General features: G+C 51.6%; 9 protein-coding genes across 9 annotated transcripts; 3 read left to right on the top strand and 6 right to left on the bottom strand.

The window, feature by feature from the left end:
* Positions 1 to 47: 47 nt before the first annotated feature.
* On the bottom strand, positions 48 to 3732 carry BCR38DRAFT_410744 (Mad3/BUB1 homology region 1-domain-containing protein; the record flags this gene model as incomplete). The annotated part of the gene is made up of 3 exons (XM_040858498.1): positions 48 to 2170; positions 2233 to 2644; positions 2740 to 3732. The coding sequence occupies 3 exons, from the start codon at positions 3730 to 3732 to the stop codon at positions 48 to 50; spliced, it is 3528 nt and encodes a 1175-aa protein (XP_040714148.1).
* Positions 3733 to 4447: 715 nt separating this feature from the next.
* Positions 4448 to 5877, bottom strand: BCR38DRAFT_347156 (phosphopyruvate hydratase; the record flags this gene model as incomplete). The annotated part of the gene is made up of 3 exons (XM_040856316.1): positions 4448 to 5386; positions 5439 to 5692; positions 5754 to 5877. The coding sequence occupies 3 exons, from the start codon at positions 5875 to 5877 to the stop codon at positions 4448 to 4450; spliced, it is 1317 nt and encodes a 438-aa protein (XP_040714147.1).
* A 916-nt stretch (positions 5878 to 6793) lies between these two features.
* On the bottom strand, positions 6794 to 8109 carry BCR38DRAFT_525336 (uncharacterized protein; the record flags this gene model as incomplete). The annotated part of the gene is made up of 4 exons (XM_040865319.1): positions 6794 to 7140; positions 7188 to 7435; positions 7516 to 7775; positions 7833 to 8109. 4 exons carry the CDS (start codon positions 8107 to 8109, stop codon positions 7080 to 7082), a joined length of 846 nt encoding a protein of 281 aa, XP_040714146.1. The 3' UTR covers positions 6794 to 7079.
* Positions 8110 to 8605: 496 nt separating this feature from the next.
* BCR38DRAFT_517693 (uncharacterized protein) lies at positions 8606 to 9853 on the top strand (the record flags this gene model as incomplete). Its single annotated transcript, XM_040865118.1, has 3 exons — positions 8606 to 8833; positions 8883 to 9320; positions 9380 to 9853. 3 exons carry the CDS (start codon positions 8606 to 8608, stop codon positions 9545 to 9547), a joined length of 834 nt encoding a protein of 277 aa, XP_040714145.1. The 3' UTR covers positions 9548 to 9853.
* A 900-nt stretch (positions 9854 to 10753) lies between these two features.
* BCR38DRAFT_486573 (uncharacterized protein) lies at positions 10754 to 11739 on the top strand (the record flags this gene model as incomplete). The annotated part of the gene is made up of 3 exons (XM_040864049.1): positions 10754 to 11005; positions 11061 to 11421; positions 11510 to 11739. The coding sequence occupies 3 exons, from the start codon at positions 10754 to 10756 to the stop codon at positions 11737 to 11739; spliced, it is 843 nt and encodes a 280-aa protein (XP_040714144.1).
* Positions 11740 to 12563: 824 nt separating this feature from the next.
* On the bottom strand, positions 12564 to 14317 carry BCR38DRAFT_345739 (major facilitator superfamily domain-containing protein; the record flags this gene model as incomplete). The annotated part of the gene is made up of 2 exons (XM_040856201.1): positions 12564 to 14023; positions 14191 to 14317. 2 exons carry the CDS (start codon positions 14315 to 14317, stop codon positions 12564 to 12566), a joined length of 1587 nt encoding a protein of 528 aa, XP_040714143.1.
* A 2333-nt stretch (positions 14318 to 16650) lies between these two features.
* On the top strand, positions 16651 to 17532 carry BCR38DRAFT_410738 (uncharacterized protein; the record flags this gene model as incomplete). The annotated part of the gene is made up of 1 exon (XM_040858497.1): positions 16651 to 17532. One exon carries the CDS (start codon positions 16651 to 16653, stop codon positions 17530 to 17532), a length of 882 nt encoding a protein of 293 aa, XP_040714142.1.
* Positions 17533 to 20242: 2710 nt separating this feature from the next.
* On the bottom strand, positions 20243 to 23426 carry BCR38DRAFT_438112 (uncharacterized protein). The gene is made up of 5 exons (XM_040860566.1): positions 21609 to 23426; positions 21358 to 21535; positions 21222 to 21302; positions 21032 to 21157; positions 20243 to 20958 (listed from the first exon to the last, which is right to left on the bottom strand). Exons 1-5 carry the CDS (start codon positions 22961 to 22963, stop codon positions 20731 to 20733), a joined length of 1968 nt encoding a protein of 655 aa, XP_040714141.1. The 5' UTR covers positions 22964 to 23426; the 3' UTR covers positions 20243 to 20730.
* A 63-nt stretch (positions 23427 to 23489) lies between these two features.
* On the bottom strand, positions 23490 to 27392 carry BCR38DRAFT_438111 (fungal-specific transcription factor domain-containing protein). Its single transcript, XM_040860565.1, has 7 exons — positions 26604 to 27392; positions 26180 to 26528; positions 26046 to 26123; positions 25715 to 25984; positions 24997 to 25660; positions 24697 to 24939; positions 23490 to 24634 (listed from the first exon to the last, which is right to left on the bottom strand). Exons 1-7 carry the CDS (start codon positions 26902 to 26904, stop codon positions 23921 to 23923), a joined length of 2619 nt encoding a protein of 872 aa, XP_040714140.1. The 5' UTR covers positions 26905 to 27392; the 3' UTR covers positions 23490 to 23920.
* Between the last annotated feature and the right edge of the window lie 45 nt (positions 27393 to 27437).

Raw genomic sequence — 27437 nt, 5'->3', positions numbered from 1 at the left:
GGAGGCATTAGTCAGCGCTTCGAGAACTTCCCAGGAGAACGAAACTGCTACTTTCGTCCCTTGACGAAACCCTCCACGCGAGTCATCAAGCCTCGCAGCCCCACACCGCGCTCGCAGTTGTTCTCTAGCCAGGTCTCCATGCCCTCCCTCACTTGTCGTAGACCCTTCATAACGGGCATGCGTCCACCGTCCTCGCCCTCAACGTAACTGCCGGGGTTGAGCAGAAGATCAAAGCAGCCCCCCCATATATCCGTCTGCCAGTATCGCTTCAGCGACTCCTTGATCTTGTATCTGCGGCTAGTCCCCAGCCCGCCCTGGTCGCAGCGCGTCGTGTCGATGTAGCGGCCGAAGAGTAAGCAGTGGATGATGCCGGCGAGACCATGGTAGTCGATCTGCCAAGTCCAGGGTCGACCCTCGCGCATCTCGGCGCAGTCGACGGCCGTCGTCTTCCAGTCCGCAATGAACTGCACATTGGGATCGAAGGCGCGCATGTCGATGCCGCGGCCGAAGTCGATGAGGACAATGCCCCGTTTGTCCCAACCGCCGCTGCCGTCGGCAAGCCATTGGCTGCTGAGCGGGGCGTCGCCGGTGAGTCCGTCCAGACGCAGGAGGCAGTTGTCGACCTTCAGGTCGCCATGTAGCATCTGCTTGCTGTGCAGCGCCTCGACGGTGCGCAGTAGCTCAATGGTGAAGAACATGGCTAGGGTTTCATCCATGACGCCCGACGACTCACTGCGGAAGAAGTTCACCACGTCCAGGAGGGTGCCGTGCGAGTGGAAGGGGAGGATGAGGAAGCCATCATCCTGATACAGGTGCAGCTCGTGGGCGGCCGAAATGCTGGCTATGGCACGGTCTTGTGGGCCAAGTCGTGTTGCTGCAAGACGCATCATGTGGAACTCCCATGCCGAGGAGGGTTCCTCCATCTTCAAGGCCTCTAGAGCAAAGCGCTGGGTGGTGGCAAAGGCGCCTTTGCCCATTTCTATGAGCGGTTCGTCCTCGTAGATTTCTTGGACGCCATCGGGAGCAGAATTCTCAATTAGATAGACTGGAGCAAATGCGCCAGCACCAAGCTCACGCTTCAGTGTGTAAGTCCAGCCGATTTCTGGAAACTCGAGTGCGGCGGGATTGCTGATGCTAGTTCTATCGTTGCCACCGTTTTTGCTGTTTTTGGAAACCGCTTTGGCAAACCTGCGGATCTCAGGGCCGCGATCGTAGCGGGTGTTGCGGTGATCGTAGAAGCCCGGGTAAGAGCATAGGGGAGGGTGCATGTTGGCCAGGATCTCATCGCGAATGGCAGTATCCACAGGGTTGCACTGCGCATCTTTGATGATAGGTCCCTTGCGAATTTGTTTGGTAGGTGCAGCAGGTTTGGCGAGCAGTGGTTGGGCGATTCGGATAGGTGAGCGCACTTCGTTGAGTACATCCCGAAGTGGACTGCTTAGAGGCTCAAAGTCTTCATCGTCCTCTTCATCATCCTCCACGGGAATACCGAGTGACTCCTTTCTGCTCGGGGTCTTGGTGTCAAAGTAGTGAGGCTTGGCTCCTGTGATCACACCGAGTGAAGATTCGGTCCGCTCCGTGATAGGTGTCATGAACGGCAGGCGGTTGTTAGCCACCTCGACCGGGTCCCTATACGGCCGCGTAGATGGCACATAATCCTCGGGCGGAATGGGAATGAAAGTCGTTCGCGTTTCCGCCATGAAATCTTCAGCCGTGGGCGTGAGCTGACCGTTATCCCTGTGGACGTCCCTTACATCGGCCAGTATTTCTGATGGCTCGGCGTCGTTGGTGTCGATAAGATCTGAAACCTGCGTGTCGTCTTGCTCCTCTGCCTCGTCTTCCGAGCCGTGCAAGCTAGGAATGTGCTTTCGAGCCGTGAATTCCGACCACTCGCTTACGCTCTTGACATCGGAAGTCTCGTCGTCGCCAGCCTCACTGATCGAGATTTGTCGAGTTGTGCAAGTGCTTTCCCCACCGCTAGTGTAGTCACCGTCCGTCATATACTCGTCTTCTTCGCTCACCTCGTCTTCTTCCTCGGCAGACTTCAGGGGAGCGTTGAAGATGTCGTAGATTTCGTCTGTAGCTGCTTTGGTGTGCATTGTCATCGTCGGCTCGGATGAATGCTTTTTGCGCATCTTGGGGCCGGATGGAGAATCTAGTTTTGCCTTGACTGCGGGAAGTTAGCTCAGTGAGTGAGTGTTGAGTGACCTCCTGGTGAACTTGAGGACTAACTGATTTGCGTTTCGTTGACCTCTACCATCTTTGTCTTTTTGGGCTTGCCCGATTTCGGCTGGTCCTTGACAGCACCGTTCTCATCCAGCATTACCACGTCCTGGTGGACCACGAGCTTCGTGGCAATTTTTTGGCTGAGCACATTTATTTTAGTGGCTTCTTCTTCTTCTTCTTCTTCTTCACCATCATCATCATCAGCTACACTATTATTGTCCCAACAAGTATCAAGCCATCCTCGACTAGCTGCCCACAACTCTTCGAAACTGAGTTCCGTACCCGGCTCTTCAGGAGTTGGATATACCGCTTCAAGGTTGACAAATACGCGCTCCCTCTTCCCACTGGCGGGGTTCACAATCACCTGGTGTGTTGACGGTGCAATGACGATATGAGACTCTGCTATTCTGGCTAAGGACTGAAATACACAAATGCGAGAGCCGCCAACAATTAGTCCTATGATCATCAACAAATGGGCATTGAGGAAAGGGGAACTGAAAGTCATGGACATACCGGATCCCTGAAGATAGCCAGCTTTGGGCCGCTGTTCTTCTTGCCTCCCGCCTTCAATGTCTCCCCAGCCCATGGTTTGGGTTCCATCGCGTTCTCCTTCTTGCGGTCTGCCAGCGAACCGATCGTGTCCCAACCCTTGGAACCTTGTCCCATGACAGACATCACTGGTGGAGCCGCGTCAGCGTCCGAGAATATTGCCAGCTTCGACTTGCTAGGCTTGGCGGCTGGTGCACCCACGCCCATGTTGGGTCGTGGTGCTTGAGGGTCGGCGGCTGCCCGGGCAGCTGCGCCAAAGGGGTCAACCTTGGCAGCAAGCGCGGGTCGGACCGTCGGCAGGGCAGGTGATGAAGGTGCATCTGCAGCAGTCGGTTCCTGAGCCAATCTCTGCTCGAACTCGCCGAACTTGCGGGCTAGTCTCTGTGCTGGTCTAGCTTCACGCTCGATCCCCAACTTGTATACCTCCTCGGCTTGCGTCCACCGCCCAGCGCCCTCCAGCCAAGCAGCGTACTCTTCGTAGAATAACGCCAGACTCTCGCCAATGTTGTGGCGCGACAGGAAGACGAAGGTCTCTCGCGGCGCGTCGGAGAAGAATCGGATGTAGTGCAGCCACAACTTCAGGTATCGTGGGTCATTCTTGTATTGCGCCGAGCCGATGAACGCCTTGGTTGCACGCTCAAGTAGGGTGTGCAGTTGCGACTGAGGGGTAGCCTGGGCTGATGGGTATGCGTCGAATGTCCATCGCACGTATCTGTCAAATACGTCCAGAGGGTCATCTGACTCGGAGAGGTTGGCGACTTCTGCCTCAAACTCTGCTCGGACGCATTCGTTAACATTCTTGGTGTCTGTTGGTGTCGGTGTCGAGAGCTTGTGCAGGGGCGACGGTGAGTACAACTCAGCGAGCTTCTTCGCTGATCGGCCGCCAGGAAGAGACTGTATGTTTTCCTTCTGGCCCTCGATCACGTCAAAGTTGATGAGATCCTCTGAGCCCGCCATTGTGGTATTGGCATTCAACGACGCGAAGAAAGTAAATCTCGCGGCTGTTGGCTATACTTTCGGTAGTTCAATCGTCGAAAATGTGATGTCGAAGCTTACGATGGTGGTGTAATGACGCAGCCGTGCCGAAAATGTGTTTCGATAGCGATCCTTGTTGATTGTTTGCGATCTTGACTTCCCGTTTCGGAGTGTTTCCTTGACAACGGGTTTCTCGAATTGTGATTTGACAACATCCAATCAAAGAGGGGGCGCTCTGATCAGCCACATAAGCCACAATTCGAATTATATAGTCCCGTCTGGCCCTATTTTGAATCAACAGAGCGAGGGGAGTAAACGGCACGCCTGTTGAATAAAACAAGCTGTACTCGATATTTGGAGTTTGCATCTGGCCGAGTCTGACCATTATACTCGGGTGCACCAATTGTTGTGTCTTTCTGTGGGGCATTTCATGAACGACGTGGTCAAAATTCCAATACGGCATCAACGACATGCGATCAGGTCGCCGAATGATGTTCCAAACTAACTTCCAACATATTCGCGCCAGATCCTACAATATATGATCGGTAATGGAGTCAATGCTGTTGTTATTCAGTCACCTGCTTTTTGTCTATGTCACTGCTATGGTATTCTCATCCGATTGAACCCGAACCCCGTGTCCTTTCCCGTCATGATCATATCTCAAGGGTTTTTTTGTTTTTTTTTCCTCTAGACTGCTTTACAAGTTAACCGCCTTGCGGAAGTTCTCGCCAGCGTAGATAGCGTTGCTGCCCAGCTCCTCTTCAATGCGCAGGATCTGGTTGAGCTTGGCCAGACGCTCAGATCGGCAAGGTGCACCGGTCTTGATCTGGCCGGCTCGGATACCGACCACGATGTCGGAGATGGTGACATCCTCCGTCTCGCCGGATCGGTGGGAAACCATGACGCCCCAGCCGTCAGCGTACGAGTCCTTGGCAGCCTGGATGGACTCGGTAAGAGTACCAATCTGGTTGACCTTGAGCAGCAAGGCGTTGGCGGCCTTGAGCTCGATGGCCTTCTTGATGCGGACAGGGTTGGTGACAGTCAAATCATCACCAACAATCTGGAAGTCCGAGGTCTTGTAGAAGTAGCTCCAGGCCTCCCAGTCATCCTCGGCGAAGGGGTCCTCAATGCTGACAATGGGGTACTTCTTGCTCAGATCAGTGTACAGCTTGGCAAGCTCCTCATAGGTGAGCCACTTGGTAGGGTCGCTGTCGGGGTTCTTGAAGTCCAGGTCGTACTTCTTGGCATCCTCCTTGTAGAACTCGCTGGATGCAACATCCATGGCAATGTGCATCTTGCCAGTGTAACCGGCTTGCTCAATGGCGTCTGTGATGAGCTCCAGAGCCTCCTCGGCAGTTTGGATATCAGGGGCGACACCACCCTCGTCACCGACGTTGCCAGCAGACTGGCCGTACTTCTTCTTTGCCAAAGTCTTCAGCTTCTGGTAGACCTCAGCACCGTGACGCATGGCTTCGGTGAAAGACGGGGCGGCAGATGGGACAATCATGAACTCTTGGAAGGCCAAGCGACCACCAGCATGAGATCCACCGTTCAGGACGTTCATGAAGGGGACAGGGAGGACGTAGGGCTTCTTGGTACCAGCAAGATCCGACACGTGGGCGTACAGAGGTACACCCTGATCATGTTAGTTACGGTGCTCGTCTTTAGCCTTGGCATCCTTTGCTTACCTTCTCAGCAGCACCAGCCTTGGCAATAGCCAAAGAGACGCCGAGAATGGCGTTGGCACCGAGCTTGGTTTTGTTGGGAGTGCCATCAAGTTCGTTGAGGAACTTGTCGACGGCGGATTGGTCCTTGACGTCCAGGTTCGCCTCGAGGATCTTGGGCGCCAGGACCTTGTTCACGTTGTCAACGGCCTTGGAAACGCCCTTGCCTCCCCACTTGGTCTTATCGCCGTCGCGGAGCTCGCAAGCCTCGTGCTGACCTGCAAAGCCATATTAGTCGACCGAGCGGACAGGAGGGTTTGTCCTTGTCATATTGCTCACCAGTGGAGGCTCCCGAAGGAACAATGGCACGGTGAAGACCAGTCTCGGTGACAACGTCGACCTCGACGGTAGGGTTGCCACGGGAGTCGTAGACCGAACGCGCGTGGATCTTCTTGATCGCCATGGTTGTAATGTGTTTAGTTCGATTCTAAGGAGGGGTAGGATCAGCCAAGCAGATTCAGCAGATTGTTGAGGGAAGATTTGTAAATGAAGAGATGCAGTGGAAGGAGAGGGATCAGAGCAGAGGAATTGGCTCAAGATATATATGATCAGGGCTTAATGAGGTGATCGATGTCGGGTAGCCAAGTCAGATATATGCCTCAGGAAAAGCTCAACCGATCAATGGGAAGAAGGAACGATGGTGGGGTAGCTGTGACAGAAACCACGGCGTCTCCGAGTCAGGAGAATACGAGGACCGCAGGCTCTGCGTGGCATGTTGGCTATCGTAACAGGGGAAGGAGAGCACTTACGGGTCTGACGTATGTTTTTGGTGGTGAGATGGAAGATGGGAAGGAGAAAAAGAGATGGCGGTAACGGTTGGGCGAAAAAGCTCTATTTTGAACTTGAGGTGGTGGGCTGAGCTCATGTTCGAATCGTATCGACTGTTGCTTGTACAGCAGGCCCGATAGCCCTATCGGTCCTCCAAAACGTTGGCGGGGTCCCTCACTGGAGCGGTTTCGAGAAAAAGCCAAGGAGGGGTCAGTGGATACCTCACGTCACGCCAAACTTGGCCTGTTGAGTTGTACTATTTGCTAGCCTGGGAAGTCTTGATAGGCCCTGACTGGGTGGGGCCCTGAAAAAGCATCGCTCCCCACTACAAGCTCCGCGCTTGGGCCATTTGCCTTGCAATTAGCAACAAACACGCGACTTTCTCGACTGACCATGCCGTGTCGAATTGTTCTCATGCACTTCTTCAAACTCGGAAGCCTCCAGTGGTGGGTCGAGTGTGGAACGTGTGCAGTTGATGGAGATCTGTCGGCTGCTAGCATGGGTGTTGAACCGGTCGAGACCACTTGTTCATATCTGAATGAAAGCGGACACTACCGCATGCAAGCATGAGTCCTCGCGTCCTCTTGGATGGTCCTCTAATGGTCCCTCTGATGACGTGACGAATTAAGTTCCGCTATAACCTTGAGGTACGGTATCCGCAAAGTTGCTTAGGTTTAGCAATGGTGTGAACTCTGCTTGTACGGTTCCTATTCGGTCTGACAGAAGACCAACTATAACTTGAGTGAAGCATTATTTCCGACCGTTGGTCATATATCCGCGTCGTTGCCAACTGCTTGCCTCCGTCTCTCTGCAGTCGGTCCTTCCTATATACCCAGTTCATAACTCAGTACCACATGGCGGGTTGTTCGTTAGGAAAACGACATTGACGGCTGCGAACCTGTAGAGTTATCAGTCAAGGTACACGTATTTACATGAGAAACTCACGCTGCCGTGGCGGCGAAGACCTCAACAGTCCTCGCATTGGTCATGGTAGCCAAGGCAAGGCTGAAGCACGCTGAGAAGACCACAATCATTCCGAGCCGCATGTTGTTGGATTCTGTGATGTATAGCGTAACGACCGAACAAAGCGGCAACAGCGATGCGACGACGGTTGTCAGGATTTGAACAGTCGATATGAGACTCGATTCAGCATAATTGTATATGCCGGTGCCAATTGCCTCGCGCACTGGTTCCTATAGAGGTGTTAAGAACATAGCCTTGATGGTGTTTGCGGAAAGCTCAACCACATCGTTGAACACAAGAATTTGAGTACTTTGAACTTCTCGCCCAGTACGTGGTGAAAGCTTGGCACAATCCTCTCGCAGAACCATCTAGAGAATGGATCAGATGTAGCTCGAGGTTTCAATGCCACCAGATCATCCTCATATTGAGCCTCCCAAGATGCCTTATCAATACCCAGAAGAGGGAAATTGCCCATTCCCGGCCTTTCAAACCAGCTTCGAAGAAAGTCGAGATCGTATCTCCTCGGCTTAGAGAGCTTCACGAGATAGCTTTGCTTCAGCAGAGATTCGTCTATATTAACATCAACGAGTACGTCATGTAACCTGGCTAGTGGAGCGACTGACTCACTGTATGCTTCCAACTTGACCCTAAGCTCTTGGAACTTTTCCCATTGTTCCAAGTCCTCTTCTTCATCACTTTGACTCAGCGACCACCAGTCTTTGGTATAATACTCTCTTTCCACATTGCGCAAGTCTCTGTCGACCAAATCACTCAATTCACATTCCAGATGCGTTATTTCTGCTTGCAGATACAGCAGGTTCTGCATGTTCAGCCTCTTGAACCGCCGCAGGATGGCGAACTCATCCTGGCTCATCAAATGCGCGACTCTGGCGTATCCTTCCATTATTCACCATGGGGACGTACGTCTTTGCAACAATTATCTGAATGTGGGGGTGGGATTTCGGTGTTCTTGATATGTTTGATTCGAGTGCCATCACGAGGCAACCTTGCATATGCAGGTCATCGGACCAGACACGTTCGAGGACATATTCAATACCATAATTCGACCTCAAGGCTTCTTTCGAAAAGCCTTGCGCCCAAGTAATAGGGATTGACGTGGCACCAATAACAGAAAGATGGCACCCCTCATACACTGGCGTCCTAACGCCAAACCACAACCCACCCAAAACTGCTTCCATTGCCTAGTGGTCCTTTTATGGTTCGCCATTTTTGGATTTGTCAGATATTAAGTTCGTCAATTCGCCGTCGCTGGTTCGAGTGGTATCGATGGATTTATTCGTAAGGCTAGCACGTTCAACGCAGAAATTATACATTTCCTGTCACCTCCGACCATTGCTCACAATATATCGGTTCCGCGGTGTTCCATTGCATTTTTCACGATGCTCTCAAGCCAGAGCCCCATTAAACGCGGATTCACCTCGGAGCAGAATAGGATATACAAGAAGAGGATGCTGAACAGACGAAGGGCAAAAGCGCTTGCGGACTTACTGAGCGACATTCCACAGGACGTTGACCAGGAGGATTGGGAGGAGATGCAAGCTGCAGTATACCAGAATATCCCATTAAAAATCGGAAACGAGGTGTCACAGTATACAGATGCTGACAATGTAAGGCCCCTGGTTTACTAGATCTATTCACGCAGCTCATCGACTTCAGTACCTTTACCACGGGCTCCTCACATCATCGAGTCAGGAGGTATTTGCCCACAATCCGACAGACAATCAGAAATGGACAAGAATACACAATCCTACCAACTCTCTCGTTCACTACGCACAGGTGATTGAAGACTCTGGGTCAGGGGTCAACTTCATCCACCCGTCACTTGCAAAGCGATGCGACTTGCACGTCTACCCGACGGCGATAACAACTTACCAGGTCATTACTGGCCATCAGTTCATGTCTGATAAATGGGTTCAGGTAGAACTGCTAGGGAAACCGGGTATGATCTGTACAGACTGGTTCTATTTGTCCCCAGAAGACGCCCCAATCGAGTTGCTCGTCGGCAGACGTTTTATGAGGGAGAACGAAAAGTTCTTCTTGAATCAAAAGCCACAGTCCGATCCGGTTCTGTTGAACGTCCAAAGCAAGAAATCAGTAAGTAGAGCGACCCAGGTGGCTTTGAGAAGTGGCCTGGCTGACAACGGAAATAACAGGAAGCGGAGCAGGCCCAGATACAAGAAAATCAGAAGGCTGCTGATGCACGGACAGCAACCCTGGAGAAAAGAAGAAGAGAGAAGAAGGAGCAACAGCAGAAGTCTCAGAGCAGCAAGAATCCATGGCCGCCATCTAATGAGAAGCACGGCTCACGTTCAAAAGGGTGAGATTAGCTCAAAACCAGACTACCCTGGGAATCCTCCGTGGAAGTCTTTGCTGGAGCGGATTGTAGAGAAAGGGTAAGGGCAGCCGACTTGAGTACGTCATGATTCTTGTAGGGGAAGTACCAGGGATTCTACATGTTTGGCAACAACGACGTACTGTATTGATCGATCTAACGTGTAATAGAGTGAGACATGGGACTTTCGTCTTACCTAGTGTCACAGCGGTTCTAGCATAGTTATGTTCAATATCATAAGTGACTACAAGTAGACACAGCTAAGGTTGTGATCTTTACGTGTCTAGGATTCCCGCATCTGCATTGGAGCCCGAGTACGCTCTGAAGTACAGATACTAGGTTTGACATAGCGTCCTTACGTTTCTAAGAGGGATCTGTGTCCTACGATATAAGAGCTACACACATCACAAGACCACCAAGGTATAACTGGAGCTTCTTGGCTTTTTCTCTGCGAAATACTTTCATTGGAATATAACTTAGTCCATCCTCAAATACGGTCGTGTGAATTTATTATCTGAGAAATGCATGCATGTTATACATCTCTTATTTCAGGCAACGAGCTTTTTTGGTGAGATATGTGTAGACATGCCGTCTAAAACTTTGCATCAAGACCGCTCGCTGTATAATGCCCCTTGTTTATTCCCATGATAGAACCCAACGTGGTTACATACTGTCCAACTTCCCAGATTATATTATGGCGTGCAGCATAAACGTATTACTGTGATTAGGGTAAGACTCAAGCTCTACACGAGCGTTTAGCCGTTCAGGTCCAGTGTGTCTCTTGGGTCACAACCATGTAGGCCCGACGCCAATCAACGGCGATCGCACCTCTCGGATAGTGATCACTCTCAGAAGCAAGACCCCGCAACCCGACTTTCAATTTCCAGAACATCGTCGATGCGCTCACAGTACGGATCGCAAACCCAGCATCGACCTTGTTGCCTGCCAATTGGGCCTCGCAGTCGAGTCGATTCTGTCATAGCATCGGTTTGTCAGAGACAGCTTCTTACAGAGTAGGAGCGAAAGCGCCGCTGGTCTGTCGCCTTTCAATCGAACCTATCGACGAGAATTGTATTTGCTGTTTTGAACGATGCGATAGTTGCCTCGTCGCCCTGTTCATGGGGTTGGAACTTCGTCGCAGCACATGAATCAGTATCAGAGAACGCTTGTCGAGGCTGTTTTGGATCAGGCATTTATGAATGGGAAAGACTTCGACGACATCGACCACATTGATGCTTTCTTCAAAGAAAACAGCATACCGGTTGACTGCAACTTACTTGCGAAAGACGTCTTCAACATCTTTCTGAAGGTCAAGTCCAGAAAGAGGCAGCCCCTGACCCCGGCGGATGAATCACGTTCCAGTGTCGCCGGTAGCAGTTTCGGCGCGAACGATGACCAAGAACAAGACGCAAGCCTAGACGTTCCAGCGCCCGAGTTTACTAGCGAGGTCAGTCAGTCGCATTAACCATTTCGTACGCCCTCATCGCTAACCGTGATCCAAGGACCCCTTCTGCATAAGTCTCTACCTCTCCCACGCCGACATACTTAAAGTCACGAGCGCCCGACGGTGCGTCGGGAAACACTGTTTTATATCCAGAAATACGGTCAATCTCCACAGACTCGTGGTACGAAACCAAAAGACGCTGATACGATGGCGCAAAACGGGAAAGAAGGACGAGCCTTTCTCGCAGACTTGGTATTGGATCGTGGACCCCGACACTGTCCCCAATTGCGAAGTCGCTATCGGCGAAGACTGCGAGACTCAAGACCGCGACACGGTGGATGACGCCGAGGACGACGATGATGACGAGAATGATGCCGTAGTCAGTGAGCTCGTCCATTCGCGATCTCCGACACAACTAGGTTCGTTATCCTTGCTTCTTATCCAGGTGTGGGGATAAACTTAACCCGACATTCGTATGCCGACTGACCATGCGATATGAACGAGCAGCCCACGGATTTAGTCAGAGTCATAATCTCCCCGTGGCAGAGCAGGCCGACATCGAGGAAACGCTCGCGCGTCTCAACGTGTATTCAGCCATCAGCTTAGCGAGCGCGAAGAGGAAGGCCGCCCTGCCGGGGTTCGCGCAAACGCCCTCCCCAGCCTCCAAGCGCGCCAGAACGAGCTCGGACGGGTTGAGAGCGCCGAGTATGCAGAGCGATAGTCACCGCTCGATGTGATCTGAGAATAAATGTAATCCGGCACGAGGGGAACATATAGACCGGCTATCTCGCCTGAGAAGGCGTCCAGGGAAATTTGGTCGGGCATTTGATGGGATTTACGGGGGTTGTCAGCCCTAGTAGCTTTGAGATTTGAATTACTGGATGATACCAGGAGTTAGGGGTAGGCGAATTCCCTGAAGGTGTATGAAAGTTGTTGGTCATATCTGTATGTGAAAATGAGCATGAACATATCCAAAGGACTAGCTAAACAGTAATGACTTGGCCAACTAGAATATACGAGTATTTGCCTCAGGCAGGCAGCCAGCCGTCCAGCAGTTAGTGCGTCCTTGCTGGAACATTTTAGTTCCAGAACCATGACGTTATTTTGAAAGTTGTTCCATTACATGAGAGAAATTCGAACCCGTACAGCCAGGTTTTTTACGTATATGATCAACAAGCCAGGCATCTTGGAACCAGTCACCAACGTTCTATAGACCCCAAAGGCGCCCATCAGGGCCCGATGGGGTTCCACCATAATGTGCTCAGGCACCTCTGCAGCAAAGGGTTCCAAGATTCGTCCTACTAGTTCGATAAAGGTTGGCCACCGCATCCGCGACAAGCGGGCAATAGCAGCCGGGCCAACATCGATGGGAGTCACTTCGGAATTTCCCACTGCCTACATGAACATCACTTCCACAATCGAACCCAGATTGATAAATAATGAATGCATATCATAACATTCATAAGCAAACTCGCTCTTAATCCAACAACGATTTCATTCTGGTGGATTTCTAAACGACTCTGTAGCCGAACATTTCATAATATCCTTCGAACTTCAATCATCACCCTTCAATTCCTTCTCCTTCGTGCCCTTTTCCGGACTTGCAATCTTCCCCACCCTCTTTCAACCCAAACTTGGTCTCGAGCGTTTTCCTCAGGGGCACCTCGGGAATGCACAACGACAACAAGAAAGCAACCGCAGCAAACCCTATAAGAACCTGCCACGTCTCCCTCAACGACAACGTATACAAGTTCAGGATATCCCTCTTTAGTTCCGGACTGTCGTTGAACGATGTGATGAACTTCCTCGTGGCATGCTCGTACGCTCCACCCCTAGCCAACAGCTGCCTAACCCCCGGATCGCTGATCTGCCCGAGCAGACTGTCTACTCGCGAGTTGAACACAGCCGCCGGGATGGCAGCCCCCCAGATAAACCCAAAACTGCGCACGAATCCCCAAGCGGCCGTGGCGAGGGCAACGTCCTCTTCGGGGAGCGTTGCCTGGATAGCAGGGAGAGCGGCCTGCATCGTTAGGCCCAAACCAACAGCCAGTAGTATTTGAAACCCGACGCCCATACCCGTTGTCGATTCCGGGTTCAGGGTCGTGAAACAACCCGCTCCCAGGGGTATCAGAGCCAGACCCGCTATCAGAAGGGGTTTGTACCGACCCGTCTTAGCGATGACGAGCCCGCCGATTATGCCCGAGGGCGGGAACAAAATGGCCAAGGCGAGCACGTTGACACCCGTCTGGAGAGGGGTACACTCCTTCAGCGCCTGGAAGTAGGCTGCCAGCATCCAGCCTACCCAGGTGAGGATCACGCCGTGGAGGAAGGAGATGGCGAAGCCGATGAGCGATGCCCGGTGGCTGAACAGCCGCGAAGGTGTTATTGGCGATGGACTGAAGGAGACTTGGTGCAGTGCGAAAATCACCAGGCCGGCAAGACCTACGAGAAAGGGAGCCAGGACATTCGATGATTTCCACGAATACAGCGTGCCGCCCCAGGTCAAGGCAATCAGGATAGACGCTACGGTCGCCGTGAGGATGCCGTTGCCCAGCCAGTCGATCCGCTTGAGGTTCGCCAGGGTCGCTCCGCGGCGGTCATGCTTAAGCTTGAGAAAGAAGGACACCAGAATGAGCGCCACACCGCCGATGGGCACATTGAGGTAAAAAATCCACCGCCAAGAAGCTTTGGTTACGATGACGCCCCCTATAATCGGCCCGACGAACATGCCCAGCGCGAAGAAGGACATCGTGATGGCAGTGTACTTCTGTCGGAAGCGTAAGGGGACCAGGTCAGCAATAATGATATAAACCATGACCATGATGCCCCCCCCTCCAACCCCTTGGATCACCCGTCCTGCTACCAACATTTCAATGGAAACGGCGCCACCGGAAATCCCACTCCCCAGTGTGAAAGAGACCAAGGCGGCCGTCATGGGGATCCGGCGACCCAGGATATCGGCGCATTGGCCGTATACGGGCTGCACGACGGCAACGGCGAGGTAGTAGCCGTTGAGCGCCCCTTCAAGCGACTAGGATTAGCATTTTCCTTTTCAAGGGGATAGTAGAAGGAGAGTCAGGTGTTCTAAGCTCTATCTTAAGATTGAAACTCCCAACATAGCTCCCTTGGGTAGTTTTTGCTCCTAAGCCAGCCTGTAAGGAGGAAGAAGCGACACTCGAGCTTCGTACAGATGTAAAGAGCCCCTGAATCGAGAGAGGCGGTTATTGAGGGGAGGGCAATGCCGAGGATGGAGGACTCGAGAGCGGTGAGGAGGATTGCAAGACATAACCCCGGGAATACGGCGTAGAATTGCATGTTGCGGGTCTTTCCGAAGGATTGTGTGTCTTCCTCTGCCGATGGGAGACCGACCTCAGCGGGGGCTGTAGCCGTATCGGAGGTGCTGGGTGATGAAGGCATGGTGCCGGCGAGAACTGGGATCGAGTATCGTCGATATTAGAGAGGGGGAAGATATGTGGAATAAGTTGGCTATTTATTTGTTTGCTTCTTTTTTTCTCTCCTCTTGTTGATTGTGCCGTCGCTCCGCCGCTCAGGGTTTGGGGAACTAATTACCGCGTCTTATGGCCGAAATACAGGTACTTATATAGGTTTCGTGGTTACCTCAAGGATCCAGAGGCTCGAGGCTGCCGTCACCGCCGTGATATCTTCCCTCCTTGGTATCCTACAAGCTTGTGTTGACTTGTGGTAACGGAGTGACTGGTGGCCTCCCTGTGTATACACAACCAAGACGAATAGAGGAAAGGACTGTGGCGGATTAGACGTGAGCCTGGGGAATTGCCAAACATATGTTGGAAGTAATCCCCGGGTTATGGCCACTCTGCCGTCCTGTGTATCCAGTGCAAACACAACCTCAACAGAACCGAGATGCCTTCGCGTCTGCAGCTTGACGTGACCACACCTATGGGATTCTGCCCCAGGTCTACCTCAACAGCTCGATACCAGCGAGATGTAACGTCGGCATGTGAATTATTTGCAAACTCCCCAACCATGTCTGCTTCTCTCAACCGGATTGTTCGGTCAATTACAAACTTGATATGTTGGAACCAAAGCTTCGGGACGGGGATGGTAGCTACTTTGGTTCGATATTTCCTTGATGTGTCACTCTCGCAGCGTACTTGGGACCAACGGTCCTATCATTTCCCTTGGTTTCACTAGCTCCTTAATTGGCAACCTCGATTGTAGAACCGAAAGAGGCAGTTCCGGAAATCAAGTATAAGAAGAGGGGGGACCTTTTGGGTTAGAGGAGATTGTCCATCAATTGTATCCCGGTATGCCAATTCTTTATCAAGTGCGATGTTCAACTTACACCAGCATGTACTTGTACGACCTTGCTCTTCAACGCCGTGAACGTGCAGCTTTTACCCCCAATTCGGCTCGTTTTTACAAAATCAACAAATACCGCGGCGAGAGATCATCGCCAGATTGCATAGGTATTTATCTCAATTATTCCAGGTGAAGAGCTGTTTGTTACATACTTGATGATCACGGACTCGCTGTGTGAATGCAAGGGTATATCGCAAACTATCATTTTGGGAACAACGCTTGTGTAACATCAAGATAACCGGGTAAAATGGGAGTGACGCGGCTATTTTCTTCACTGGTAGCTCTATGGGAAATTCGGTTTTCGCCCAAAATGACCTATGTACGATTTTACTTCGCCTCGAGCAGACATTTTTCCTCTTACGGAAATTCCTCATGCGTCGTACATAGCTCGGGGCAAGGCAACGGCATATTCCTGTTTGTTTGTATGTCCTTCGTAATGATATCGAAACAAGCAATCAACGAAAGCTCCTCGGAAAACATACTAGTAGGCTTATTCTATTTTGAGGACAGCATCCTGGTATTGGATCAGCAGATATAGTATCCGTTATCGTTTGTCTCAGCTTTTAGCCGATCGAGTGAAACCTCAAGTCGGCCCCCATGGACCCCGGCTCGAGCTTTCATGATTCACTTGATTGCATATACTGCCAGTTAACCTTCGGTCAAGTTGGTTCTGTTTTCATAGAAACCCAGTCATTCTGCTATCCAGATCCAGGGTCATGCTACTTCAAGATTTCAGACAAGCCATGTGAGTGGCCATGCTCCCCGAAGACATCAGTTGCCGATTACCTCTTCACCGAACGGAAAGCTTGGACTGCTTTTTACACAGGCCTGGGAAGTCAAACCTGAGGCCGATCTCCGTCCAATTACTCCGAGAGTCACCTCATAGATTTGATGAGAAAAGAGGCTATCATTGCATGAGAGGAGGCCTACGTATTCGGCCACGTTGTCTTCATTCGCCACACTGTGAAGGAACTACAAGCTCCTTGCTGCGTAGAGGAAGATGCAAACAGTTCCTTGACAAGGGTATTGGTATCGTGAGGAAACAAGAAGATCAAAGGCTTGGTACAAATATCGAACGATGGATTGGTCTTCCTGAAGCTGCTGGATTCAGGCACGAGAGCTCAAATACCCGCCACTCGCCAGGATGCGCTTGTGAGTTGCATAAAATTGGGGTTGCTAGATGGTCTCAAGCAGTATCAACCAGAAGCAAGGCCAGAGGGCGGTTTGGATGAGATAGCCAGCCAGCTTGTGAAAAAGGGTATGGGAAACATTCTAAGTAAAATCGCTCTATTGGAAACAGGGAAACCATGGTTGATCGCCGTATAGGGTACATGGTATTGCATTCACATGTGTCGTGTGAATTGTGTTACATCAAACCATGGGGTCAAGGGACTACAATCCCATACGAGATGAATGAGCATCGAGTCCTTGGTTTGACTAAGTGTAGCTGGGGGGCTAAGTGCGCTCGAATCCGCAACAATTTCCTTGATATTCAGACTCGCATTCGGGAACTCCTGCTTGACGCTCAGAAGTCGTGGGAAGACATTGGCAATCCTCGTCCGACGCAACATAATCGCCTGAAGTGCTTGGGGGATATTGTTTACAGCCACGAAGCTATCGCGAAGAGAGCCCTGGAGAAACCTGGGCTCTCAGGAGACGGGTTGAGCGTGCGGGCCAAGATCATGGATGCGAACAAGCGATTTGAAAAGTTGATGCATGACTGCGGCCACAAGCATCAGTTCGAAGATACAGAGATGGATCCCTTGGAGGAACTAGCTAAGATGGCAGAACTCAGTGGACATCCCGGTGAGACGAGCTCTACACTCTCGGTTTTGGGGGGTGTAGGATCTCCCTTCTCGTTCAATGGACAGCCAACCACTACTCCGAGCCCTCGCACCCCGCAGCCAACTCCAGAAATGCACCACACTTCTCCATATCGATTCTCCGCCCGCAGTGATGTTGTTAAGACTCTACTCAACGAAAGAAGAGCTGCGTGTCTTCTAGGGTATGCAGCTCCCCGGAGTTGTCAATCCGGAAGTCATGCCCTCGCTCTTCGAAAAGCAGACGGAAACATGGCAGGAAATAGCCGAAGAGCATGTCCACGCAGTTGCAAAACAGGTGGCAGAGACATCACAAGAAATGCTGAGAAATATCTGCTCACGTACTGTGGGGTCTGCTATACTTCATGATGGGCTGTTACACGTGCTGGGGAAGCTTTGGACTGACTTCGCTGGCTGAAGTGAAGACATGTTGCGACCGGGAGCTTTCACATAATGCAGATCATAGTCGAGAAGTTTTTCAAAAGGCTGAAGGCCTGGCAGACAATCCATCTATTGCGTTCTATGGTTTCTCTCTCGCCAGACTCCGATGCTATAACGATCCATGATCGCATCCACTTTTCGATTGAAGACAATATGGCCAATGAAGTACACGATATACCCAAGGTTTATTACCAAGTATGATTTCCCCTGGATACATCTAGGCACCCGAGTTCGCTCTAATAACAGCCCTAGATTTCGATCAAGTCTTTCGTTAGTCATATCAATTGTAATATCGTTGAAGATTTCTTTTCCGGCAGCAAAGGACTGGGTGTACTCTTTGAATAAAGATTTTGTGGATGTGCTTGCCCGCGAAGATGAAAAATCATCTCCAGAAGAGCACATCTTTATGGCAAGATCAGGGAGCTTCAGCGGAGGATCAGATTGCAGAATGGGCTAGAGAGTGGACAAGCAACCTGTATCATCTGGGAAACACCGTGGGTTCTTAGTGAACACAACGTAATCCAGCCATAAGCCACCCACACCTCCTAGCGGCATGCCTCTTAATACAATATGATGACATCGTACAATAATGTCTAAAAGTCTTTATTGTTCAGGAATTCCTTTTAGCTATAGTAGAGATAATAAACTATATTCTTCCGGTTGAAATGCGGCTCTTGGATATTGCGGCTTGTAAGCTGGCAGGTACTTGCATGGGCGAAAGACACCCTAGCAAGGACGGCAGAGTTGCGAGCTTGTTCCTAGGTGAAATTTGTTATTTTAAGCACCCACTCATACTACTATTTCAGACCAACATGGGTCATAATTGGACACCGCAACCAGGATAGTGTACCCGATCTTAGCGCTCGTTCGGTGGCAGGTTTTAGCTCCAGTTCAGGGGTCGGTGTTCAATTTTGTCAACCTCGCCTTATTCTACCAACATACATGGTGTGGTATCCTACTGGGTCAATAAGGGAGGCTAGAAATCTGCCTGGACTCGGGTTCATGTACATAGCAGCCTGGCAGCAGGGAACAAAGTACGACCAGGGTCGAAAAGGGGCGGGGTTTGCGCTACACAACGCGACTTGGTATGTGCCGGGTCTTGTTCATAAGGTATAGGAACTGGCATATATAGCGGGATAACCTACATGAAAGCCTGGCGGTAAGGACAGTTGTCAACAGTACGAACCACTTGGTATTATTCTGATAACTCTATCGACCTTGCATATCTTCATAATCGGAAAAAGCATAGGATCTGGGCATGGCCACACGGCATGAGAGTTATAATCCCGACTACATGAGAATGGAATGGAGGCATGCTGCTTCGATATCCTCAATAGCCTACCCTATCTCGCCGACTTCTTCATCCGCGACTTCTAGGCACTCTTGTTGATTATCGTTCATCAGGCCGTTACCAAGAACCTCGTGCCGATGTATGCAGCAAAATCGGCTTGCCCGTGAGAGGAAACGAAACCGAGGAACCTTAGAGAGGGGGATGCATCTTCTGTAAGAACTGGATTTACCTAGGAAAAGCGAGAAAATCATTATTTCCCCCGGCTCTCTGGGCATTGGCCAGATGACGTGCAACGTTAAGGATATACTCTTCGAGGTACCATTACGACGGGTTGTCGGACTGTCTAGCAGAAGCACTCGTTCGCGGAGGAGATTGTTCAGATACGAGCGAGTGGTCTAGTTAGGGTGGCAAGATGATATCAGAGACCTCGTGGCAATATCCGTCGTCAACATCCACAATTCCGGCGGCATGGCAGTATGGGAAGCCATGGTAGCAGGCCTCGTTGTGATTTCGTCCCGGCACTTATCCGGCCATAGACAGATCAATGCACGACTTTGGGCTAAGCACGATACTCTCGCTAAGGCTAAAATCTGGCGAAGGCCTGGTGACGAAGATCAGGACGACCTTCTGAGAATGGCCTTTCATGCCCGTTTATTTGTCTAGAGTCATCAACACGGGAATCATGGGGGGTTTCGACATTGACGCGATAGCTTAGGTAAGGCGCTCTACGCAACCCGAACGACATCGACCTCCCTGAACATGGCTAAGCGAGTGCTGTGTGAGCTGTGTGAGCTGTGTGTACTGCAACCCTCTCGGACTCGGTCCGGATTCCATTACATCACGCCGTGATACTTTCTCGAGATGTAAGAGCTGGGACGAATCCACGTTGTCCTAATTGTCCTGAGAAACGTAAGAGAGTGAAATGGATTCTACCGACCTTGCTTTGATCGAATACGTTCACGGTTTGTGCCCCCGGGGTCAATGGTAGACCACCATTGAGCAAAGAGTATGTCTACCACATCTTCTAGATGTTATAATCAGCTGGTTACACGAAAAGTACCAGAATGACCTTCAATATGTCATATCAAGGTGCTCGCATGCACGCTGATCATCTGCGTGGAATGGAGGATATTGAGAGGGCACGTGAGAAGAAAGCGGATGGACTGCTCGTTTTGGAGCAAACGAACGCTCACGATCTTGAAGTATTGTCGCTATGGATACATGATGGAGTAGTGTGGATATGCTACTAGAAGGTGAGCATGGGTCAAGACTCTGACAACCATCCACCTTGTGTCACTTCAACTAGATGGTGCCACATTAACTCAGTCAGCGTTACATTATATTATCCTCGTCATTGATAAAATGTCATAGCTTTACAGTGAAGGCGGCTGGAGTCTCCAAATTCACCTTGATAAGTAGGCTCGTGTTACCACTCAACGTCTCTTAGACACCTGGTTCTTACTTAAGAATGCGCTCAATGCCTATTCCCCTACATACAGCGAGCTAGATCTCGCCTACGATAAACCAGGCAGCCATGACTCCACACATACCACGGGTAGATTGAACAACCCATCCTCCAGTGGACTATTTTTCCCAGTCCAGACGAACGCAAACAACCAGCAAAACCTTTCCCTTCCCATGTAAAAGGTTCTAGCCCCACGTATGTATAATACCCCTTGCCCGGATCTATATCCCATCCCAAAATATGTCCACTTAGTCATCCCTTCCTCCCTCTGCCCCGAAAACAATCTCACAACAGTCAAGGTGCATGTCATCGTACAGAAGACGGACTCCCCCAAAGTACCTAACTCAAAACAGTTTCGCTGCGAGGCTATTCAACTTTTTAGAAATAAATCAAACGTTTCCAGATAGAGGTCCTTTGTGCTTGTGGTGGCCTGTACGTGCGGATTCTGCTCGAGCGCCTCGACCCATTGATGCCACCGCGTTCCCGGCATCGGGTCGCTCCAACTGCGGAGTTCGCTCAGCATCCGCGAAAGACGGAGGACGAAGGGGGCGAAGTGGATGTCTACCAGACACAGGTCGCCTCCGAGGAAGTATGGACCCTGTATGTGCGGTGTTAGTTGCATCATAGAAACTTCAGGAAGACGTCCGTCGCATAGGATGGGTTCTACTAACCCGCTCGTCAGCGGCTTGGACCAGGGCCGTGATGTCAGCTTGAAGTTTTTCTATACATTCGGTTTGTTTTGTTACGTCGGCTGCCCTCAGGAGAGCAAAATACGACGGCACGATTTTTGCGTTGATCTTCGGTTGTCAGCTACTTGTTGCCAATCTCACAATGGAACACATCAATGTCGCATCAACTTACATGGTCTATCCATAACCTGCAATTCGCCTTTAACCGCGGATCTGTTGGAAACAGCGGCACTCGATGGTCATGGTCTTCAAGCTAATATATGTCAGTACTTGCCCACGAATGCGGGATATAATTACGGGTCACCAACATATTCAAGAATAATGGAACTCTCGCCACTCGCCCACTCCCCTTCACGGATTGCTGGAACAAGTCCTCGAGGATTTGCTTCAAGCAACTGCGTTGGCCGCTTAAACGGGTCGGTCTCGCAATACTGGTACTGTGTGCCTTTCACTTCTAAAGCTATCCAAACCCGTTGAGAAAAGGGACTGGCGTATCAAGTCAGTCATCGACTCCGAGCAGTGATACAACTCAAATAATGTTACAAAACACAGAGCATACCAGAAACAGGCGGCATAAAGCTTGAGCTCGTGATCCTTGGCGTGTTTTTTCGCCGTGGATTGAGCAGGTCCTGAGGGTTTCCTTTGGAAAGGCTTCAGGGTTTTCTTCGCCTCCTTCTCTTGCGCATTGATAAAACGTTGGACGGTGGACTTCTTGATCTCGTCGCTCTTTTCCAGTGAATGTTTATGCGGGCCAGCCACGCCATCCCCCTTTCCGTTGCCGCCGTTGCCATTTACTCGTTGGATAGTCCAGAACTTTTCGCCGTTGGCTCCAGGTTGACCCCCAAAACGATCAGAGCTATAAGCTTGCTGCTGCGGCGAGGGATATGCGCCGGGCTGGACCGGATTTCCATTGGCGTCATCCAGCTGAAGCGTAGCCCCCGCAAAATACTCGGTGATCTTGATCTTGACATCACACAAGTCCCTCTCGCGCGCGTTGCGTTTTCGCTTCTTCTTGGACGGGTCGTCGGATTTGGGCGTACCTGGCGGCCGACCCTTCATGCGGCAATCCCAGTAGTGGGACACGAAGGGCTTGCGCTTGTACTTCTGAGTTGAGCGGTGCGAGTAAACATTGTCGATATGTGGGAAATATGTCTCGAACTCGTCATTGGTCAAGATAATGGTATCGTCGACGTTGAATAGCTTCTGGCGCCATGCGTCAAGATCGGGGGGATCAACAACGATTTTGTTGATCAGCTGGCCGTGCGGTCTTTCCGGATGTTGCTCGGCGGTCTCGGACGTCGATGAGGCCGCAGCGGGCTGGGCCAGAAAATCCTCCTCTTGTTGCAGTTGTGCGATGGTGTTGCTCTGTACAGCGTTCGGCGTCAGGATGCTGAACTGGCCATGACTCGGTGGAGCCGAGTGCGGCGGGGCTGGCGGCGGAGGAGCAGGAGGCGCATCGAGCTGATGGTGATGCTGGTGAGGGGTTTGGTGAGGGGTTTGCTGTCGTTGGTGGAGGTTCGGGACGGAGTGGTGATGCAGGTGTGATGGCGTCTGCTGGTCGCTATCGAAGCTGTCTTGTTGTTGCAGTTGTGGATGCGAATGGGCGCTGAAACCGTTGGCATCCTGGACGATGGGCACGGTTGAGACTTCTTGTAGGCGCTGGATGTGCGCCGCGTGGGGGTGCTGATGTTGATGAGGATGGAAGACGGAGGGGTCGGGAGCGTCGAGCACGGCAAGGCCGTTGATGGCGGCGTGTGAGGGCAGGGTGGATATGGGGAAGTGTTGCGACTGTTGCGTGGGAGGCGGCGGCGGCTGATGATGGGCGAGGTGTGGGTGTTGGTGTGGATGAGGCCCATGTTGATGCATGGGGTGCGGCGATGGAAACGACGTCGAAGCCGGGTCCATGATAGTCATGATTGCTGCTGGTTCACGCCGTCACGCAGTGCTGCGAGCATGGCAGTGCCAGTACGCCCATGCTCCAACGCACATTACATATCGCGGCCGGAAGTGTCAACGGCCCGGACCATCAGACGATCCCATGATGTGCCAACGGTCAAAATCGGGGTGGAAAGTGCAGTGGGTGAGAATAGAAAAAATCCGACGACGAGCAACAAGCCGCAAGCCAAAGAACCTGGGGAGCTTGTTGCGAACCAGGCCAGTTGCCAGCCCACCAAGGCGCCAAGCCCTGAACAGCCCCGCGAAAGTGATTGGAAAGACGCTGCCGATCCTACCCAGGCAAAGCAATTGCCAGAATCTTGACCCAAGGGCAGCCCGCCGGCAGGTTCGAGCGGTACCCACCCGCGGCAGGCACGCGCTCGGACTGCCGGGATTGCGGACAGCGGGCGCTTATCGATAGGATGGAAATTTGCGCACTGGCAAGCTTTGATGAAAAGCTGAGAGAAGCCTGGTCTTAAACCCTGAAACTCTCCCCCCCGGCGGTCCAAGCTCGAGCTCAGCGGCCAAAACGGCCCAAGGATGGGGGTTGTGTTGAAGCCCCTATTCACTTTGCAGAGCTCGCCTGAGTGTTCATTGACTGAAGTGTCTCTACCTGAAGAGCAATGGCAGCAGCTAAGATACTTAGACTTTAGGACTTGAAGTCATCCAACATATCGTATTGTAGTAGAGAGTGCTCTCGCGCTCGCCCTCATTCAACCCCGTCATAACACTTACTTATTGTACACCGAACGCAAACCCAGCATTCCTATTAGCCCATCGTTTCGTTTCGTTTCGTTTCGTTTCGATCGTTACCTGTACACCAAGAACTCCGCGTGATATCTCAGCCCAATCCCACGATGCCCAGGCACTTCTTGTGGTGCATCAGTACGCTGTAACCCATTCCTAAAACATCATAATAGAGCTCTCCCAGCTATTTCAAGCTCCTGAATCCCAGCCAATATCCATCGCGTCCATAGGTGGCAAATTCATCAAATGCCTCAAAACACCATCCGCTACGGGCGTCATTCCCGTCCCGGACCCAGTACCAGGCATCTCCCACCCGTTCGACATGGAGAAATCATGGCCCGGAGTCATCCCCGTGCCATTCCCTGCACCCGGAAAGCTAAATGTACTCGTATCTGGGAAGAATGCCGCCGTGGCAGCGTCCATCTCGGCCTGGTGCGAACCAATGGGGCTAGTATCGAACGATGTGCGTTCCGATGCTCGCTGCTGTTCCGACGCACTACTCGAGTTGGGTGTCGGCCGGTTCGATTGGCTGTCCGGGTTCGGCGAGAGCGACATGTCGTTTGTGCCGCTGCTCGCGCTGTCGCCGTAGCCGTTACCCGGGGTGAGGCGTTGGTCGAAGGAGATGGGTTGGACTATAATGCCACCGCATGCTTCGGACGCGGAACTGCGCTCACGCGTCGGCAGTCGTTGGTCGCCCGGGAGCCAATTTGCCGAATCATTCTGTCTGGGCCGGTTTTGGTTTTCTGGTTCCACGATCGCGGGTGTGTCCATGGGGTTGCCCGAATCGCCCGTGATCTTTATGAAGTTGCATTCGTTTCGGTATGCCATAATGCCACTCGGCTCTGTGCCTTCACAATTTTCTTTGTTTTTGCTCATTCTGGCTGCGACATTGGTGCTTGAGGGCTACGTCTTCCAGTCAGCATATCACGTCATATTTTTTCAGTTTTTTTTCAGTGGGTGCTTACGCTGTCAGCACTACGCGGGAATGCCGACTTGAGCTTTGGGATTCTCTGTCCCAGCGCCTCGAGGTCAACGTCCAGCTGAACCAAGAACGACTCGGTCAGCGGGTTCTTCCTCTTCAACGCATTCATAGCTGCAAGAAGGAATCGCAGTGAGTCTGCGGTTTGGCTATCATCTGGCCGACTCTTCAAGTACTGAACGAATACTCGTGATGCCACATATAAGCAGAACGAGATAAAGGGGTTCATCTGGGAAACAGGTCAGCAGTTGCTCCAATTGGCTCAATCACACGGGGGCAAACTCACAGCTGAGAGGTCCATATGAGACACCATTTTCATGATGCTTGCAATCTCATTTGCTGCCGTAATGCATCGGACCTTGCTCTCAGCGCTCACGGAGCCGGGTAACCTGTTCTTGTCTGCTTTGAAGATCGCCGCCTGGTGCAAGCATATGGTCGAGGTGTGAATATTCATGTTGGTGAAGACGATGTTAGGGTTTCCAAGGCCACATGGCAATTTCAGATGGCTGGGAAGGCAGAGAGACGTATTCAACAGGATATTATCCATGTTCCGATGTCGTTTCCAGAACTCTCCATTAAGGTCGTGATCCCGATCTTCCGCATCTGGACGGTGCAAGTGAATGAGATTGCGGCCAAAAAGACAGGCCATTAAGGCGATCCCACCAAAGGACGAGAGCTTGGCAGCTCCGGTGGGCGTCATGGCGTCTTGCAAAGGCTGTGACATCTCAGGTCGGCTCATCTCGAATGCTTCCTCAGAGGAAGGTAAGTTCGTCATGATGTCTCGCTCGTCCACCGTCATGGGCCATCCCGTCCCAATGCTAGCATAGCGATCTTCACAAAAGGCCATCCAAAAGGTGCGACGCCTCTCTTCTCTCTCGGTCCAGTCTCGTGGTGGTGGTAAACACTGCTTTACGTCAAGTCCGTTCCCATCTAGTCTGTGCAAGCCAATCCTATGTTGTGTCAGCGGAACCAGCTCAGTCTGGGTGAAGCTGACGGATACATACATTTGACACAGACGCACAGCTGCCCCGGTGCTCATCCAAGCTCGAGGGAAGTACATCATTTTGAATTCGTATAACGCCAGTAACACATGAGTCTGCGCATGTGCGACTGATATCATATGCTCACCGTACCCCTTGATGTAGTCGGCTTCCATATACTTGCGAGCTCGTTGGTAGAAGAGATCTTTTAGATCTGCGTACTTTTCCGTGATGGAGCAAGCCATGGTCCACATCGCGTACCGCAGTGCAACAGGTGGCCGTTGATTTGGAGCTCTTCGTCAGTTATTAGCGCATCATTCATGCTCCCAAAAAATGAGCGACTGTTTAGACGTACAGATTCATGGCTGCCAAGTAGCGAAACTTGTGGATCATGGGTAGCGAAGTGTGAATCTTGTCGAAGTAAATTTGATGCCTGAGAAGGGCTGTGAGTAAAATCAACCAGAATCATGTAACCAACACTCAACTCACAGCTCATCGATGGTTTCTTGAGGGGGTAATGGTTCCTCAAGCCCCAGCCCAATCATCTCCCAGGTGAAGCTGTTGTCCATATTGTTCATCCCTATGGATATGTTATTGGCAAAGTTGAACTCATCCATATTGCCGGCTTGCGGCGATTCCCCCGTGAACTGCCAGCGGTCCATATCACGGTCATTCCCAATGGCAACGGAAGGGGTGGCAACATGGAAGTTGGCCGTCGCCGCTGATCCAGCCGCTGCTGATTGGTTCCGGGACTCGAAGGGATTCGGGGGCGTCACTCTCGAAGCGTCTGGACTAGCAGTGGCTGGTTCGTTGGTCTTCAACAGGGACTCGACTTGCTCTACATATCACATAGGCATCAATAACCGCATCACGTGCTTGCCGAATAAGAAGTTTTGGACGAGGTGGTGCTCACTCAGTCGCTCCTCCAGCGCCTTCACATAACCCCTCTTGGGGCCGCTCTTCCTCCTCACTTCATCGTAGGCGCATGTGTGTCCCAGTCGCGTACAGGTAGAGCAACTTGGTCTTGTACCGTTGCATTTGAGTTTCCTCTTCCTGCATATCATACACGCCAGTCTTTTGGGCTTTGGGACGTTGGCATTCGCAGCAGGCGCATAATCGCCGTGCCCGTCGGCGGTAGGACTGCTTTCGCTGCCATTCGCATCGTTTGGCACCGGGGGCGCCTGGCCCGGGGCATCATCCGGCGATGGAGCCATCGCCACAGGAGTGGACGAGCCTACGGGAGCCGATTCGGATCGGTAGAGTCGGTGGGCGAGTCAGACGTCGAAGTTGACCGCCACGAGGTGACCGGATCAGGTTCCTATTGTACCGTGCTCTTCGTGACAAAAAGCAGGATGTCGTCTTATACTATGTGTACCGCAGTGCTTCAGCTGGACCATGGAATGAATAATCGCACTTGATCGTACAAGCGTGGAGCGCTGTTGCACCGTTCTATCAAGAAATCTCCAGTTGAGTGCAGCTCTCTCAGCGGTCCAGGGGGTTGGCAGTACGGGTGAGGACCGCGCGAGGTGGGGTGTGTGTACAGGATGCGACCGCAAATTGCTAGTTGACTAGTAGGGCTGAAGGGCTGCACAGCTTCGACGCAATATAGGACAAGATAATCTCTTCACTTGGCTTGGCGTAAGACCCAGCAGAGAATGGTGATGAATCCCAGAGATCGATGATGCAGTGGGCAAAATGATGTAGGTAGGAGGCTGCAAGGCAGCAGTTTGGGATTCATCACTAGTAT

This window comes from Pseudomassariella vexata (assembly GCF_002105095.1).
Source record: "Pseudomassariella vexata strain CBS 129021 chromosome Unknown BCR38scaffold_9, whole genome shotgun sequence".
Lineage (NCBI taxonomy): Eukaryota > Fungi > Ascomycota > Sordariomycetes > Amphisphaeriales > Pseudomassariaceae > Pseudomassariella > Pseudomassariella vexata.
This window is presented reverse-complemented; position numbering and strand designations above follow the sequence as displayed.

Excerpts from the sequence above, each read along its gene's own strand:
- BCR38DRAFT_438111 (XM_040860565.1), bottom strand. The coding sequence starts at position 26,904 with ATGGCTCCATCGCCGGATGATGCCCCGGGCCAGGCGCCCCCGGTGCCA. Across the intron at positions 25,985-26,045 it reads TACTTGGCAGCCATGAATCT|AGCTCCAAATCAACGGCCAC; the intron begins GTACGTCTAAAC and ends TAACTGACGAAG. Across the intron at positions 24,940-24,996 it reads CTCATATGGACCTCTCAGCT|ATGAACCCCTTTATCTCGTT; the intron begins GTGAGTTTGCCC and ends CCTGTTTCCCAG.
- BCR38DRAFT_438112 (XM_040860566.1), bottom strand. The coding sequence starts at position 22,963 with ATGACTATCATGGACCCGGCTTCGACGTCGTTTCCATCGCCGCACCCC. Across the intron at positions 21,158-21,221 it reads GCAGGTTATGGATAGACCAT|ATCAACGCAAAAATCGTGCC; the intron begins GTAAGTTGATGC and ends TGACAACCGAAG. Across the intron at positions 20,959-21,031 it reads TCCAAGCCGCTGACGAGCGG|GGTCCATACTTCCTCGGAGG; the intron begins GTTAGTAGAACC and ends CCGCACATACAG.